Genomic DNA, 15,228 nt, shown 5'->3' with positions numbered 1-15,228 from the left:
GAGTGCCCGGCAGGGTGACAAAGCAAGCCACTCTGCCTCCAAAAGCCAAAACCAAGGGCCCCACCCCAGTCTGCCCTTCCAGGGGGGTGAGCAGCCCCCACAGCCCCTCCCAGGGCCAGACGGGTCTGAAAGAGGGTCCGGCTTGCAAGTGAGCCCTGCATCTCAGGGTTTCTGAAACTGGCCAGCCCTCCTGCCCTGCTGTGCCTGAGCTGTACCAGCCACGCAGGTTTACGTCCCAGCCTGATAGCTGTGTGACCTGGTCCGTTCCTTCCCTCTACAAGCCCAAACTCCCTTTTGCGATCCAGTATGGGGATGAACTTCTTAGCACAGTGGCACCATGCCTGGAGCTGGTGGTGAGTTAGGGAGGCACAGATCCTGGCCCCGGGCTGGGCTCCCTGGACCACCTGAATGCTCTTGGGGTGAATCACTGGGGCCATTTCACAGATGAGAACACTAAGGCCAGGACAAGGCACTCCTGCCTGCCTGGCTACTCCTGGCCGCATGCGGTGTCTCAGGAAGGCGAGGCCAGCGAGGCCCAGGGAGCCTCCTGGGTCTTCCTGTGGCCCTGCTCCCCCTGCACATGGCAGGAGCGCTGGGCGCCATAGCTTGTCCTCACAGCTGTACTTTGTTCTGTCCACAGGTAGAGGTGTCACGGGGGCCGGGAAGGGGCGAGCTGGACTTTGTGAAGCTGGCCCATCTCTGGCTGTCTCTGCGACCTTGGGCAAGTGGCTCAGCCTCCCTGGGCTTTGGCTACCTCTTGGGCTGTCATGAGGGTGACATGTGCGTGAGGACCCTGGCCCAGTCCTTGGCACACTGTTTGGAAAACGCCAACTTGCTCTGCTTCCCAAAGCACCAAGCCCAACAGGGCTGTCTGTCCCTGTGCACAGGCCTGGCCCGAGGGTGCCCTGCAGCCAGGAGCCCTCTTACCCTCTGTGTGCACAGCTTTGGGCAACTCAGACCCCTCAGGGGTCCCTGCCTGGGCAGGGGTCTGGGGAGCAATACACCCCTCGCTCACAGCTGAGACTGGCATCTTGCCTCTATCCTGCAGCCTCCAGAAAAGTCCTTGGTCGGGGGGTCCTCGGGGAGTGCTGTGCCTTCTCCCAAACCTGCTGACTGAGCTGTGGGTGGCCGGGTCGTGGAGCCACATGGGGGCCCGACTGGGGGGCCTGCCAGCTGCAGAGGGCACGATAAGGCAGGAGGGGGAGTTTCCAGCAGGCGCTGCGGGGAGGCTCGGCCTATCTTATCAGGCAGCCAGCTGGCTCTGGGAGAGGCTGCTGGCCTTGAGTCCCACGTCCCCAGGCCCAGGGAGCAAGGGGGCAGGAGGGACCCCACTTCTTGGGGACACTGCTGGCCAGGTCCCACTCTGCTGACTCTGTCTGAGGCCCTTGGTGTGTTTCCCCCTTTCCCTGATGACATGGGAGCAGGTGGCCAAAGGGCGGGAGAAGTGGTTGCTGGGCCTCCGTGCCTGCGGGCTCTGTTGCCCAGGCGGCTGCCCATTCCCCTGTGCCTCTCCCCCAGCTCCCACCCCACCCTGCTCAGCGCCCAGACACACAGGACGGACCAAGACTTGCAAGTCGCTGTTACACTTGGCCCCTGCCGCCCTCCTGCAATGCCCCTCCCATGAGGTGACCCAGACACCCAGACCACAAGTGCTCCAGGAGGCCCCCTACACCCCAGCTGGGCTGCTTCTGTTCCCTCCCATGTTATCTTGCTTCTGGAGGGCGGGGCCTGTGTCCCAGGCTTAGCTGTCCCAGCTCTCCAGGCATGGCCTGGCACTCAGAGGGAGAGGACAGAGGCGGTCCGAGCCCCTCCGTGCCCTCTGGGCATTGCATATGTGGCCTCAGGATCACTGAGGGCGGGGCTGGCATGAGGCCCACCCATGGAGGAAACAGGCTCCGAGGGGGAAGTGTGTGCCCGTGTCACACGTGGCATAGGGCAGGGCATCCAGTCTCAGGGGGAGCTCCTTGCCCTGCCCTGCTTGGAGCGGGGGCCCTCCCCGCACACCCAGACTGAGCTCAGTGGGCCTCCTTTGACCACCTCAGCACAGTCCATCCTTCAGGGCACCGACGCTGCAGAAACAGGCCATGAGAGTCACTAGAAAACCAGGTGTTTATGTATAAATAAGTGGGGTCACCAGAAGCCCTGCCTGCACCACTGGTGGCTCCAGACACCTCCAAACCCACATCAGGCCCCCTTCCTGTGCTGGGGGGCTGGTCAGGGCTCCCTGTGGCTGGAAGGTGTATGGAGCAGCCCTGGCCCTCTCCCACGGACCCAGGAGGGCCACAGCCAGGCCCAGCGGAGTCGCCTGGCCCCTGCAGCCTGTGCAGACTTGCCGGCGTGCAATACATACAGCTGCAGCGCTCTCGGGCCTGCTGCACAGCTCTCCCCGGCTGTCCTTCCCTGAAGCTGCCCAGCCTGGGATCTGTCTGTTCAGGGAGGCCACACTGGCTTCCTGCCTCTCTGAGCCGTCTGCGCTAATAAGCTCAGGTGCCCTCTCCCGGACCTGGCACAAGCAGGATGGAGAGTGGGCTGCACGCACCTGGCAGGGGGGCTCCCGGGAGAGGCTTGACCTTTGGCAAGAGGGTTGGTGGGCGATGATGGGCCCTGTCTTTTTGCAGAGGCCTGCACCACCCGGCCCTGCTACAGCTCCTCTGAGGGGATCAGCATCCTCTTTTCCATATTGTGACTCTTCCTGTCCCCGCCAGACCCACCGGCCACACTGGGGTGGGTGATGGGGGAGGGGTGCCCGACCTGGCCAGGCCCCGAGGCCTCTTGTGTGGCCTGCTGCGTGTAGTGCTGGTAGGCAGGTGAGAAGTTGTGGATGGCATCCTGCACGATGTCCTGCGGGCTCATGGTCTCCTTCAGGCCGCTGGAGATGCTCTGCATGGGTGCCGTGGGGGCTGCGGGCGGGCGGGTGCGTGAGCGGCACGTGTGTGAGTGAGTGGGGCCTCTCCACCTCGTACCCTCAGCCTTGGCACATGGCCTACTCCTGCCGGCCTTGGGCTGCCCAGGGCTGGGCTCCTGCATCTCCAGCTCCTGGCCTCGGCCAGCAGGGGGACTCCCAAAACCCCCAAATGCCAGCCAAGGTCTTCCACCTGGGGCTGTCCCAGCCCCGACTGGGGCCGCAGGAAAGAACACCTTGGCTGGCTCCTACCTTCTCTCGAGGCTGGCAGGAGCAGCCATAGGCCATCTCTGCCCCAATAGGCCATTCACTAGGGATGCCAGCACCTGCCAGCGCTTGCCCCCTGACTGTCAGGCCGGTCCAGGTACCTGGGTGTGGTGGGCGGGGAACCCTAGGCTCTGGTGGCACCCCCCCCCCATTACTGCAGGGGCCCTGGGGCCCAACATCTGGTCCAGCCATCTCAGAGGTCAGACCACCAGCCTCTGCTGCCAGCCTGCCTGAATCAGGTACAGACCAGGCACCTGTCCGGGGCTTGGTCCTCGCTGTTCATCGAGCTGACATTCCCAGGGCCCGTATGGGGGAGAGATATGCCAAGAGTGCCAGAGGAGGCTGGGTCTGCCCCCCCCACCCCCCCGTCTCCCCATCCCTACTGTAGCTGTGCTGGTGCAGGAGCTGCACACGCCCCTCCCCCAGCTGGCAGGGCCTGTGTACCTGGTGAGTTATCCTCCTTCTCTGAGTACACCTGGCAGGTGAAGGCGTAGCGCAAGGCGATGGAGGCAAAAAGCATCTCTATGCAGATGGTGAAGTTCTGGTAGCCTGCGGCCAGTGTGCCGGCCCCCAGCCGGCTCCCATCCAGGACCTGGACCTCGGGGATGACCCCACACCTCTCCAGGATGGCCAGCAGCACTCCTAGGGAGCGGTGATGGCCATGTAGGCAACTGCCCTGGACCAGAGTCTGGACTGGAGCTGACTCCAGCCAGAAATCCCACTGATGCCGGCCTCGTGGGTTGCGGGGACCTGAGATTCAGGCATCTGCAGGGCTCCCACGGCTGGCCTGGGACATCCTGCCCACGGGGTCCCGTTCCACGAAGCAGGGACCGAGGTTCAGAGGGGCTTCCAAAGCTGGGGTCTGGGCACAGCGGATATCCAAGAACTCCCCATGTGTCACCCTGACCTCCCCAACTCCAGACCTGGGCCCAACCCTCACTGTCCTCCTCTGCCAAGTGTGGGGACGGGCTCCTCTGCCACTTTGCCTGTCACACCACCCACAATGGGCTAGCCCTGTGCCCAGGCAGTACAGCTTCCCATGGAGAGGGCTGCGTTACTGACCTATGCTATGGCTGGGGAAACTGAGGGCACTCAGGGTGAGGTGGAATTGGGACCAGGTTCCCTGGGCTCAGCAGCTCCACTCACCCTGCCAGAAAGAGAGGAAGATGACAGCCTTGATGGTGAGAAACTTGAGGACGGGCTCAAAGGGCTGCAGGAGCTCCCTGGTGGCGAAGTAGAAAAGGAACAGGGCATAGAGAGCCAGGCTGACAGAGACGTTGTAGATGAGGGTGACGTAGAGGTAGCCACTGTGGATACTGGGATACAAGCCGATGTTAGGGTCAGGGTGGGCCACACGCCCCCTGTGCCCTCCCCACCTCGTCAGCTGTGCCAGCAGTGACCCAGCCCACTGCAGAGTGGGGCTGGGGAGAGCCCATGGCTGCCGGGCCACACAGTCCTGGCGTCCTCGGGCGCACGTGTGACAAGGCCCCAGTCCTCTGGGTCTGCATGCCAGCATGGCCTCACCCTGGCAGTGTCCCGAGAGGAGGGGAGGCCTGTCAACCTCTCGTGTGCTCCCAGCTAGGCCCACCCCTCCCTGCCAGCCTTACTTGAAGTCCCCATCATGGTATTTGCCGACCGCCTGCAGGATGATGGTGACCAAGGCCATGACAGGCTTCACAACACAGAACTGCAGCGTGGCCTGGGAGTGGGGGAGGGGAGTGAGGGGCGAGGGCTCGGGAGGGGCAGTACTCTGCGCAGTGAGGGAGGTCAGGGTGGCTGGAAGCGCCACCTACCTGCTTGCAGAAGCGCAGGAACCCAATGGAGTAGGCCACGCCCCGAAGGCAGCAGGTGCCATAGAGGCAGCTGGACCTGGGTGTGCAAGTTCCTGAGTTGTTTCCGGTGGACACGGCCCCAGGCTGCCCGCTGCCCTGGGCCTGAGGGGCCGGGGACTCTGGGAAGAGGCGCTTACCGGATGGGCTTTCCTCGGATCTCAGCCATGATGGTGCTCTCACCCCCCAGGTACTGGAAGCAGAGGCTCAGGAAGCTGTAAATGACGAAGGCTGTGGAGCCACGGGCAGGCAGGTGGGCAGTGAGCCTGGGCATCCACACAGGCACCCGCCCGCATGGAGGCTCCCCGCCCCCGACGTCTGGCCTACACAGAATCCCTTGGCTGCACGGAGGACAAGCTGAGGCTCAGGTGATACTGCAGGACTCTGCCCTCTTGGGGGCTCCCAGCCTGGCTCTGGGACCACGTGGCACTGCCGGTGCCCCACAGCAGTCACTATGGCTCTGATGTCCCGCCCACCCTGTCCAGGGCCCTATTTCCCTTCCCTGCTTTGGGTAGGCCCGGCTGCAGCCCTAGCTCCCCACTGGGGAGCCTGGGAGTCCTGTACCCCATGTCCAGTAGCTCCCCCTCAGCACCACTGGTTCCGGCTGTGGGGCAGCCCCTCCCACAGGCCCTGGCTAAGCCAGACTCAGGCCCGGAGGGCGGCTGCCCCGGGCACCCCTCCCCGGGTCCCGCTCCAGCCTCGACCCCGCTGACAGTGGCTGAGTGGAGGCAGGCACACCATACTCGCCTTCATAGCAGTCCCGCAGGGAGTCCAGGTACACGTGGTGCTGGTGGCCCCCCAGGAGCAGGAGGCTGAGCCAGGAGCTGAAGGCGTAGACGGGAACCACCAGCAGCAGGCGGATGATGTAGCGCTGCTCGCTGGGCACCGTGTAGGAGCGCAGGTGCAGGTAGATCTGCGCATGCGGGAGGGCGGGCTGGGCGCGGGGCCTCCACCCGCCGCCGACGCCCCCGCCGCCGCCCCCGCCACCGCCACCGCCGGCGCTGCTGCCGGCCGGTGGGGGGGCACTCACACACCGGAGGCTCACGCGTGCATGTACTCATTCATTCACCCAAGGAGACTCTCCCAAGGGGCACTCATGGCCCCTGTCGGCACACACATCCCAGAAGGCAGGCTGGCATTTCGACGGGGACATGAAAAGGGATGGTACCCTTTGACCCCAATGGAGATTCACTCAAATGAAGAAGGGGTGTGTATCCGAGGGTTTGTCCTGGTGACACAGTGAACACTACACTGCGTGGTGGCCGTCTGATTACACTATGGCACAGCCGCCACGCACAGAGGAGTCACACAGCCAGGAAAATGGGGATGTGCTCCGACAGAATGCACCATGAAAATGTCAGGACCACAAGCCAAGTAGGACCCCAAGTATGTTGCAAATGCACAGGCAAAATGAAAGGAAAAACAGCGCTGTTTTATTCCTCGATAACAGGAAATACGGGTTATGACAGCTCATCTGTAAACCTTTCTAGATTTTTTACATTTTCTACGAGAACATGAAGAAAGTGACAGGGGCTTTAAGAGGAAAATGCACTGGGGAGCCGGGTGCTTAGGTGGCTGGCTGTGGTCTCACAGCACCTCTGGAAGGCTTCCCTGAGCGCTGTGAGCAGAGGTGGAAAGAAGGTGGGCTAAGGGCGGCTGAGCAGGAGTGGTGTGTGCAGAGGCCTGTGTGCCCAGCTTCCTGGGTGCAGCATGGGGGGAGTTGGCATCAGGAACAGGCTCCTTATCAGCAGCTCACTGTCCAGTTAGTTCAGTGGGCAGTGCACAGCATGACCAGCCACTAGGAGGCCTGAACTCTGCTCCTGGTAGCGGCAACGCCTGGCTGGGTGGCCCTGGCAAGCCACTGTCCTCTCCTAACGTGGGGGGTTGTGTCCCCTTCTGTCCTGTTGGGCTCTGGATAGGCAGAAGGCCTGGCAGTGGGGGGTGCGTGGGAGTGGAGGGTGACGGTGGGGCCTGGGAGCTGCAGCCCAGTGTCTCTGTCAGCCCGTCTAGGCAATGGGGCCCCAGGAAGCACACACACACACACACACACACACACACACAGCCAGTCCCCAAGTTACAGAAGGTCCCGGCTAGACAGAGCGGGAGACCAAGGCCCGGACTCGGCTGGGAATGCGACTGCCCGACCCAGGATGCTTGGTGCCTGTCCTGTCCCCCTTCCTGCTCCTTGTCCTACAAGTCACAGCCTACTCCGACCTAAAACCATTCTGCCACCAGGCAGCAAGGCGTGGCTCCATGCAAATACAAACATGCCACCCACCTGTCCAGTTCACCAGTCAGATGCCCGAGGGCAGCTGGGTAAGACAGTGCAAATACTGCCTCCCCCGGGCAGTCCTCCCTGCTGGCCCCCCCAGCTGCACTGTAGTTCACCTGGCCCACCCTGACACACTTGTTGTGACTACATTATATCTAATTATTTGAGGCCACACAGCAGGTGACTCTGACTGAGAGGGCCACCCACTTCCCTGCCTGCCAGGCTCCTGACTGGCCCCTGCCTTGGGCTCACCCACCAGTCCACTCCCTTGGCGAGTGCCAGGGCAGCTCTGCTCGTGGCTCCCCTCAACAGCCTTCTCTGGGTCCCCAGCACCTCCGGCTGAAGGTCATACCCCCACACTGACGTTCAAGGCCCCTCCTGTGTCTGTCCTGACTCCTCTAGTCCAGACGGCCATCTCCCTGGCCTGCCGTGAGCTCCTGCCTCCCACCCCTGTGGTGGCCTCTCCAGGGTAGCCATGTCCCTCTGCACCTTCCTGTAATACTGAGAACTCTCAGGAACCCCCACACCAGGCCCCTGTGCTTGGGGCCCACCCCACTCCTGCTGCCCGTTCCCTGACTCTTCCTTGCTGCTGGACCTGGTGCTTCTCCATCTGGGGGGCTGCCCCATCTCCCCAGTTGTGACTGCTCCACGCTAGCATGTTGCGTCTGTCCCATTTCCCTCCGGAGGACTGTGAGGGGGCAGCCCCTCCAGCCACACTCAGACCCTGCTCCCGCTCTCAGCTCCCTACAGAGCCCAGTCCAAGTCCTAGCAGCCTTCCCAGGGCTCCCGCGGTGCCATGCCTCTGAAAGAAGCGGACCTTTGGAAAGACCCCCGACCTCTATTAGCCTCAGTCTTCTCGTCTGGGATATGGATCAGTACTGCTGACCTCAGAGAACAGGCTCAGGGGCTGATGAAAACCACCGGGTGAAGCGCCCTCTGCCCTTTGCCTGGAAGAGACCTCCATCTTCAGGCTCAGCTGCCCCTGCCACGTTCTGGAGAGGGCACCTCCCCTCCCCCACATCCTGCCATGCCCTCTGAGAGGCCCGGGCACTGTGCTGTCTAGCCTAGCCTCTGATGTCAGCACCAAAGCCATCGCTTTAGGCCCCACGATCCCAGCAGAGCCAGGCTGAGCTGTAGCCACGTCCACCAGAGAGTGAGGTCCTGAGGGAGGTGCAGATAGGAGGGCTTACCTGGTGGCAGGTGAGCACCAGGGCGGTCCACACAAAGATGCCTGAGATGCCGCGGGCCAGTGCCGTAGTGAGGAATAGCTGGGAGGTGCCCTGGGAGCTGTTCCCCACACGGTCCATCTGCAGCCTGGTGGGCACAGCGGGCATGGCTGGCAGGGGCCTGGGCTGCAGCCAGGTTGCCCACACCAGGGGGGCACCGGCTGTTCTCAGGAGCCCTGAGGCATTAGTCATCTGCAGAGGCAGGGAGGAGAGACTGAAGGTGTTCTGGAGGCTGGAAGCAGCCCGGAGCCTGGAAGGGCGGGGGAGTGTGGAGGGAGGGCTCCTCCTGGCCAGCAGCCGCCCAGGGCTGCCCTGGCATTGGTCGCTGTCCCTTCTGCAGGAGTCCACTCTGCCCACTTCCTCTGACTCCCAGCAACCCTAGGTGCCCTCTGTGCATAGGGACGGGGCTCCAAGGCCTGGGACGGGGCTGCTTTCTTCCTGGAGCTCAGCCTCCTGGGCAACTATGACCTGGGCAGTCCTCACCTCTGGTGCTCTGGGCTTATGGCGAGCACGCTTTTTAGGGACCAAAGATGTCTGGGGAAATGGGGAAGCCCTAATTGCCTGGCCTGCCTGGGCTGGCACCTGGGGAGCAGGCCGGACTGGCACAGCCTGCAGCAGCAGGGGACAGGGGGTGCAGCCTGACACCCACAGGCTCCCTGGGACCATCCTGACTGGGTGCCCAGCTTTGCCTCCCACTAGCCCCACATACCTGTTCTCAGCCATTTGCCAACCTGCTGGGGCACTGGGCACTGGCTTTCTCCCACGTTCCTGGCCCAGTCCCGGCCTCCCCGTTCCGTCTAGCCTTGGGCACAGGGCCCAGCGCCTACCTCTCAGGCAGGAAGCTGCCGGCCCAGCCCTGGGAGGCCGGCCTTCAGGGAAGCCTGGCTGGTCATAGGTGTGGGCTTGCGGCCCTCCCTGGTGGCCCCACTGCGGGGACACGGTGGCTATCTGGAGGCTGTACCAGGCCTGTGGAGGGTGGCCCACCGGAGCTCCTGGCTGCAGGGAGGGGTTGAGCAGGAGGGGGCGGAGCAGAGCTGTCCCCTCCCGCTGTGGACACTCTATCCCTCCCTGGTTTGCTCAGCGACAGCTGGCTTGCAGGAACCCGCTGGCCGCCAGGTGCCCTCACCTGCCTGCCAGGCAGCTGCCGCCTGGGCCTGAGACAGGTGGGAGGGGTCTGCGGTGGTCAAAGTGGGCCGAGCTGGGCTGGAAGCTTTCACAGTGCAGGCTCCAAGCTGGGGGGTGGGCGTATGGGAAGTGACTACAGGATGGACACGGTTTCCATTTGGGGATGAAAAGTTCTGGAAGGAGATGAGGTAGCAGTCGCACATTGAGGATGTATTAAATGCCCTAAAAATGGGTTTAAAAAATGGGTTATGAGAATTTCACCCCAATTTAAAAAGCCTAGTCCCCAAGAGGTGCATTGGAAACATCTGTTTTTTGGGGGGACAGGGAGTGACAGACGGGTTGCTGAGCCCTGCTTGGGGGTCTGACTCACCTGCCCCGCGTCAGCCCCATGCTGGAGAGCCCTGCCGAGAAGCTCGTCTACTCAGGGTCTGGAGGCGACTGCGGGGTGGGGGCTTCAACTTGTGTCTTGGCCCCACTCTGGTTAGGAACGGGTCCACGCACCTTGGCACACCGGAAGGCTGTTTGCTCTGTGCTGTTTTGAGATGGCACATTCTGGCCCTTTGTGCCGCCAAACCCTCCCCGCAGGTATTGCTGGAATTACCAAGGCCCTTGTACATGTGGGAACGGGGGACTCAGAGGCTCATCCACGTCCAGGGTCCCCCAGGGGCACGGGAGGGTCCGGGGTGAGGCCATCGACCCCTGGAACACGCCACCCTGCTTCCCAACTCCTTTGCTCACACTGACCCCCCAGGGAGCCCCAGCCCTGGACAGGCCGTGATTCTCATAAAGCCCCAAGGCCTGCCTGGGCCTGCTTCCCACTCGCCAACATGTCCTCCCTGCCTTCTCTTGACATCGAAGGGTCCCTGTTCGTCCTTGGCTCTGAGTTTGGAACAGCATCCCCACGTCCACTCAGGAAAAGGGAGGGAGGAAGAGGATGGGGGCTTGGGGGCCTTTGCATGCAGCTCAGCAGGAAACCGTGTTGGACGAATTACACACACTGTGTTGGTCCAAGGGCACAGCCTGGAACAAGTGAACCTCATGTACGGCTGGATGGGCTGGCAAACTAGCCCAGTGTCCATTATTTACAGTCAGCCATCAATTGCTGAGTTGTAATTACAGTTTGATCACCGTGCGAGCGCCATATGCAGCCTTTCCACCTACAGGAATAACAATTTCCACAAAGCAGACAGCCCTGCCTGTGGAAACTGCTGGCTTTGTAGGTCTGTCTATTGGAGCTTTTACCTCTCCCCCTGAATGACAGCAGCTGGGAGCAGAGCACCGCGGAAAGCAGAGGCCAAGGGCCTTTTCACAGGAGTCACATGTCTTGATTTATAAGACAGAGCAGAGTAGCAAGGCGCTGGCTTGACGACAGCATTTAGTCTCAGTCTGTATTTTTTAAGAGCTACCAGGCAGCTTCAGGCAGCTGAAGTAGGACTTTGAGAAGGCGTCTGGGACCCTGGTTTCAATTATGTTCGTTACACCACCACCTTCTGGGTGGCAACCGTGCTGACGTGCAAATGACATGGGCACAGCTGTGTTTACATCCCGGGGCCACCGCCCATCACCCTGTGTCTGAGAGGCTTGCCTCACCTGGGCCTCGATTTTCTCCACAGCCTGCCTGCCTGGTAAGGGCAGGCAGATGGCACAGGCGCTGCTCAGCGGACCAGAACCATATGAGGCAGCAGTGCCTCTGGCCGGGACAGGGTCCTTGCTGCAGTCGCAGCTCAGAAGAGGAGCCCAGCTCTGCCCCTCAGTGGCCGTTATGTGGCTCCCCATGCCTCAGTTTCCTCATCTGTAATGCACAGATGACAGCAGTGACCTCACCTAGCTGTTGCGAGAATTAGGCAAGTCACCAGGTGAAAAGGGCATAGGCAGTGTGAGCTGATCTCAGTTATGCGTTTAGCTCCAAATGCTGCAAATCTGAATTTAGACTCAGATCGGAACCCCACCCAGGCTTCAGGTTCCCCACTTGTGAACTGAGAGAAACCAGGGTTCCACGGACAAACACGTTTTTTAGATGACACGTGTGAATGATAAGCCAGTGAACTGGCATTTACCTGAGTGTGCCCTCTAAGTGTGACCGATGATGCCAGGCCCTTGCTCCCAGACCAGGCAGACTGCGTTCTCATTTCCTACCCGTTTCCTTTATCCCAGCAGCGACTTGAGCCCCCACACCTGTCGTCATGACACACAAGTCATCTTTGGGTTCCTCACTTGTGTGGATAGTCCCTTCCCTTCTCGTGTCAGCTCCTTTGTGCCTGTAAGACTTGTCGGTCCTGGTCCTTCATGAGGCAGACGCTAAGGGGGGTGCACTGTGTAGGATCTTATTAGGGGGCATGCTGGTGTAAAAGCAGGTAGAGGGAGCTCAAAGGTGTGGGGGTCTCAGACTGCCATACAAGTCACTGGGGGCAGAAAGAAGGTAGGTGGGAGCCCTGCTGCCTGGGCAGGGACGAAGGTATTTGCAGTGTTTGAGCTAAAGCTGAGTCCCGTCTCCCAGGGATGGGCCTGCCTGTTTTCCCTGGTGTCCCAAAGCACGCAGGCCCTGGTGGGAAGCCTGCGAGATGCCTAACACTAAGGTTGCCGTGTCAACCTGCTGCTGGTCTGTGCCCTGGACGACAGCTCTGCACGGGACACAGGCCGAGCACCGGAACCCACGCTCTACATTCCTTGTAAATTGGACCAGCAGTTTCAGCTGGTCTGTCACCTGACCTAGACAGGGGCTTCTAAAATCAAGAAACTCAGATTTCAGAGGCTGATGGTTCTGAGAGAAACCAATAATCCCAAGAGCACACAGAGCGCTTCTCAGGTGTTTATGTGAACCCTGAACTCCCAGGAGGGGTGTCATCGGTGCTGCTCCGTTCTGGGGACCCCAGCCGGTCCTGCTTCCAGACCTCATCTCCTAACTCAACTTTCTAGTGGCCCCTATTTTCTTGGGAGACTAAGAGTCAAATGGTATAGACTTGTCCTCTGGTTTCTCGTACGACCAGCGACATGCGTCACTGTGACCAGGGGGATGACGGAGCCCAGGTGGGTCCCAGGCTACTGTCAGAGGCCTGGGCAGCCAGAAGCTGACTTCCGTGGTGTAAATGCCATCTGAAGCCAACGCATCACCCAAGCTCCTGCCAATCCTTGGGAATATTTCCTGGGATTGTTTCCAAATGGCAGACCCAGCCTGACTTGCAACCCTCCAGCAGCTCCTCACTGAGCTCAGGATCAAGCAGAGGCCTCTGCACAGCACAGAAGCCCTCCGCCTGTCCCACCACGGATGTCACGTTCAGGCAGCCTGGACACCCTGCAGCCTGACAGCAGTATTGCCTGCCCTCCCCGTGCTCCTACCTCCAGGCCTTTGGGGGAAACGCCCTTCTCCCACATGCAGGGTTCCCACTCCACGGCGCCCCCCGCCCCCGGGGCGGGGCAGTCAGCCCCATCAGTCTTCCCCGGCTGGCCCCCACCTAAGGCACACCAAACTGAACTCGGCCGTGTGACTGAGGTTCTCACCACCCGTAAGAAGGCTGCTGAGGTATTCTGGGTTATATACTTATTTGTACAAAAAAATTTTCCTCCAATAACTGATACTGCACATCAACTGGCACGACCATCTTTCAATTATCAAATATGTGCAACTCCTTGGACCCTGGTGAGGACCAGTCACGACTCTCCCAACACCCACATCCTCCTGCCATCCATGGATGGTATCGGCAGCCAGAGAGAAGTCTGCCGGAGACATGAGAATTTCTTCTGGCTCCAGTTCCTCCTCCCGATGGACCGAAGGCAGGGTCTTCAAGTCACCCGGAGGGGTCTGAGTTTCCACATGGCCCCGCTGAGCAGCAGGTGTGGCCGCTAACTCCAGGGTCACCACACCTGGCATGTCTGTATCACCTCCTTCAAGGCCTTCAGCCCCTCCATGCTTCTGTCCTTCACAGCCATCGCAAGGAGGACCGCTCTGTTTCCAGCTTCTTGAGACACAAATGTCACTAGGTTCTTTGCATAGACGTGGATGAGGGGCTGGTGAAGGGAAGGGGAGAAAACCACTTTAACTGCAAGAAATCTGTTTTCCTTAATGCCTTCATTAAGTATCCCCCAGGAACCCAGACCGGCTTCCCACACCACCATTAAATCGCCATCTGAGAAGTTCGATACGACAGTGATTCAGAGTTTAACGAGACTCAGCACTCGTCATATAAACACACTGCTAAGGAGGCATCATTAAATTTCTCTTCTCAGTGCTTTCTGATTGCTGTCTCTTCCGACTATCTCTAATCTGGGAGGACTCAAGAAAGACAAACGCACAGAGGAAAACTGTCAAATCTCACAGAGGATCTTTCTACAATGGAGCAAAGTCAGCCACTCATTAGCATAATGTATGGTGACAGGGTCAACCTGAGGAGGGAGGCCCATGTTACAAAATCAATAGCTTCACTTATCTGCTGAGTGAAATGCCGATGGGCTGGGAAAAGCGTCAACTCTGGGCAGGTGGATGCCCTCACACCCACAAAGGCCCCAGAAAATGCTGTCACCCGATGGCACGGGGAGGCGGCCAGACTGCGGGTCTGTGTTCACAAAACAGCCCAGGAGGCAGTTTTTCCTCCCCACGGGGTTCCCTTCCCAACCCTTTACCTCGTCCTGTCCAAGGAGGACTTTAGTGGTGAGCAGAGGCCTGCTGACGTCACTGGCCACACTGGTGGGTTCCAGGGCGACCAGGGTACCCATCTTCCCGACCTGAGTCACCACCACCAGGATGTGGCTGCTAAAGGCCGTGCAGACCACCTGAGTGGGGACCCCACACACCACTTCCGTCTTCTGCTTTGACGTCACCAACGGCGTGCCCTCCATGGTCGAGTCCCTTCGACGGCACCTTCGGTTTATGTAAGAAAGAAGGACGGGAGGGCGAGGAGGAGAGGAGAAGGCGCAAGTCAGTCGGCGCCGGGCGGCCGCGCGACTACAACGCAGCACCGTTTGGCATTAAACCAGAGACCCGCGGGGGCCCATTAAAGGCAAACGTTTGCCCAACGCAGGTTTCACCGGAACGTCCCAGAGTCGCTGATTAGACGCGCACAGACCGACAGGCCAAGAAGGCGGACCGTGCAAACACGCTTCTGTGCGCGGCGCGCGGCGCGGACCCTCGCTTCCTCCCGAGCAGCGCTTCCCACGCGCCCGCCCCGCGCCGCCGCGCGACCCGCTCCCGGCCTGAGGGCGCCGCTGTGCCTCCCGGGGTCGGGCCGCCGCCGCCCGCGCGGAAGCCAGCTCCGCGGGTGCCGGGCAGCGCAGGCACCGCCGCCCGCGCCCGCCGCCCCTCGGGGTCCCCCTGAGGTCTCACTTTCTGTATTTCGGGAAACCGCCGGCCCCCCAGAAGCGGCGCCACCCCCACGGCGGACGAAGACCCGGAGGCCGCGGGGCAGAGGGCGGCCGAGGCGGGGCCGCCGGGGACACCCACCCCCTGTGGATCCCGCTCGCACGCACCCCCCACCGCCACGCCGCCCGCGCTCACCGTGCTCACCGCGGCCGGAAGTGACGCACGCGGGCGCTGCGGGGCCAGCCCCGCGCGGCGTAGCCCCGCCCCTCAGGCCCCGCCTCCACCTTCCGAGCCCAGGCCCGCCCACTCATCCG

The 15,228-nt window shown here is 61.3% G+C and overlaps 2 protein-coding genes across 12 annotated transcripts; both read right to left on the bottom strand.

Moving 5' to 3' along the window:
• Nucleotides 1-2,503: 2,503 nt before the first annotated feature.
• Nucleotides 2,504-13,063, bottom strand: TMEM184A (transmembrane protein 184A). 10 transcript variants are annotated; one of them, XM_088798806.1, is made up of 11 exons: nucleotides 9,992-13,063; nucleotides 9,623-9,794; nucleotides 9,206-9,492; nucleotides 8,461-8,688; nucleotides 5,746-5,911; nucleotides 5,139-5,229; nucleotides 4,963-5,038; nucleotides 4,777-4,868; nucleotides 4,316-4,485; nucleotides 3,614-3,919; nucleotides 2,504-2,900 (listed from the first exon to the last, which is right to left on the bottom strand). In XM_088798806.1, exons 4-11 carry the CDS (start codon nucleotides 8,686-8,688, stop codon nucleotides 2,641-2,643), a joined length of 1,389 nt encoding a protein of 462 aa, XP_088654932.1. In that variant the 5' UTR covers nucleotides 9,206-9,492; nucleotides 9,623-9,794; nucleotides 9,992-13,063; the 3' UTR covers nucleotides 2,504-2,640. The 10 variants fall into 10 exon arrangements, with proteins under 10 accessions (XP_088654932.1, XP_088654934.1, XP_088654931.1 ...); XM_088798808.1 differs by having other exon boundaries at nucleotides 9,623-11,077; nucleotides 11,212-13,063; XM_088798805.1 differs by having other exon boundaries at nucleotides 9,623-13,063.
• Nucleotides 13,064-13,203: 140 nt separating this feature from the next.
• Nucleotides 13,204-15,203, bottom strand: PSMG3 (proteasome assembly chaperone 3). Of its 2 annotated transcripts, none has more exons than XM_019747505.3 (3): nucleotides 15,110-15,203; nucleotides 14,239-14,476; nucleotides 13,204-13,626 (listed from the first exon to the last, which is right to left on the bottom strand). In XM_019747505.3, the coding sequence occupies exons 2-3, from the start codon at nucleotides 14,452-14,454 to the stop codon at nucleotides 13,474-13,476; spliced, it is 369 nt and encodes a 122-aa protein (XP_019603064.1). In that variant the 5' UTR covers nucleotides 14,455-14,476; nucleotides 15,110-15,203; the 3' UTR covers nucleotides 13,204-13,473. The 2 variants fall into 2 exon arrangements, with proteins under 2 accessions (XP_019603064.1, XP_019603065.1); XM_019747506.3 differs by having other exon boundaries at nucleotides 14,939-15,112.
• Nucleotides 15,204-15,228: the final 25 nt, after the last annotated feature.

This window comes from Rhinolophus sinicus, chromosome 5 (genome assembly GCF_057876585.1).
Source record: "Rhinolophus sinicus isolate RSI-liver-muscle chromosome 5, RSI-T2T, whole genome shotgun sequence".
In the NCBI taxonomy this organism is placed as follows: Eukaryota; Metazoa; Chordata; class Mammalia; order Chiroptera; family Rhinolophidae; genus Rhinolophus; species Rhinolophus sinicus.
This window is presented reverse-complemented; position numbering and strand designations above follow the sequence as displayed.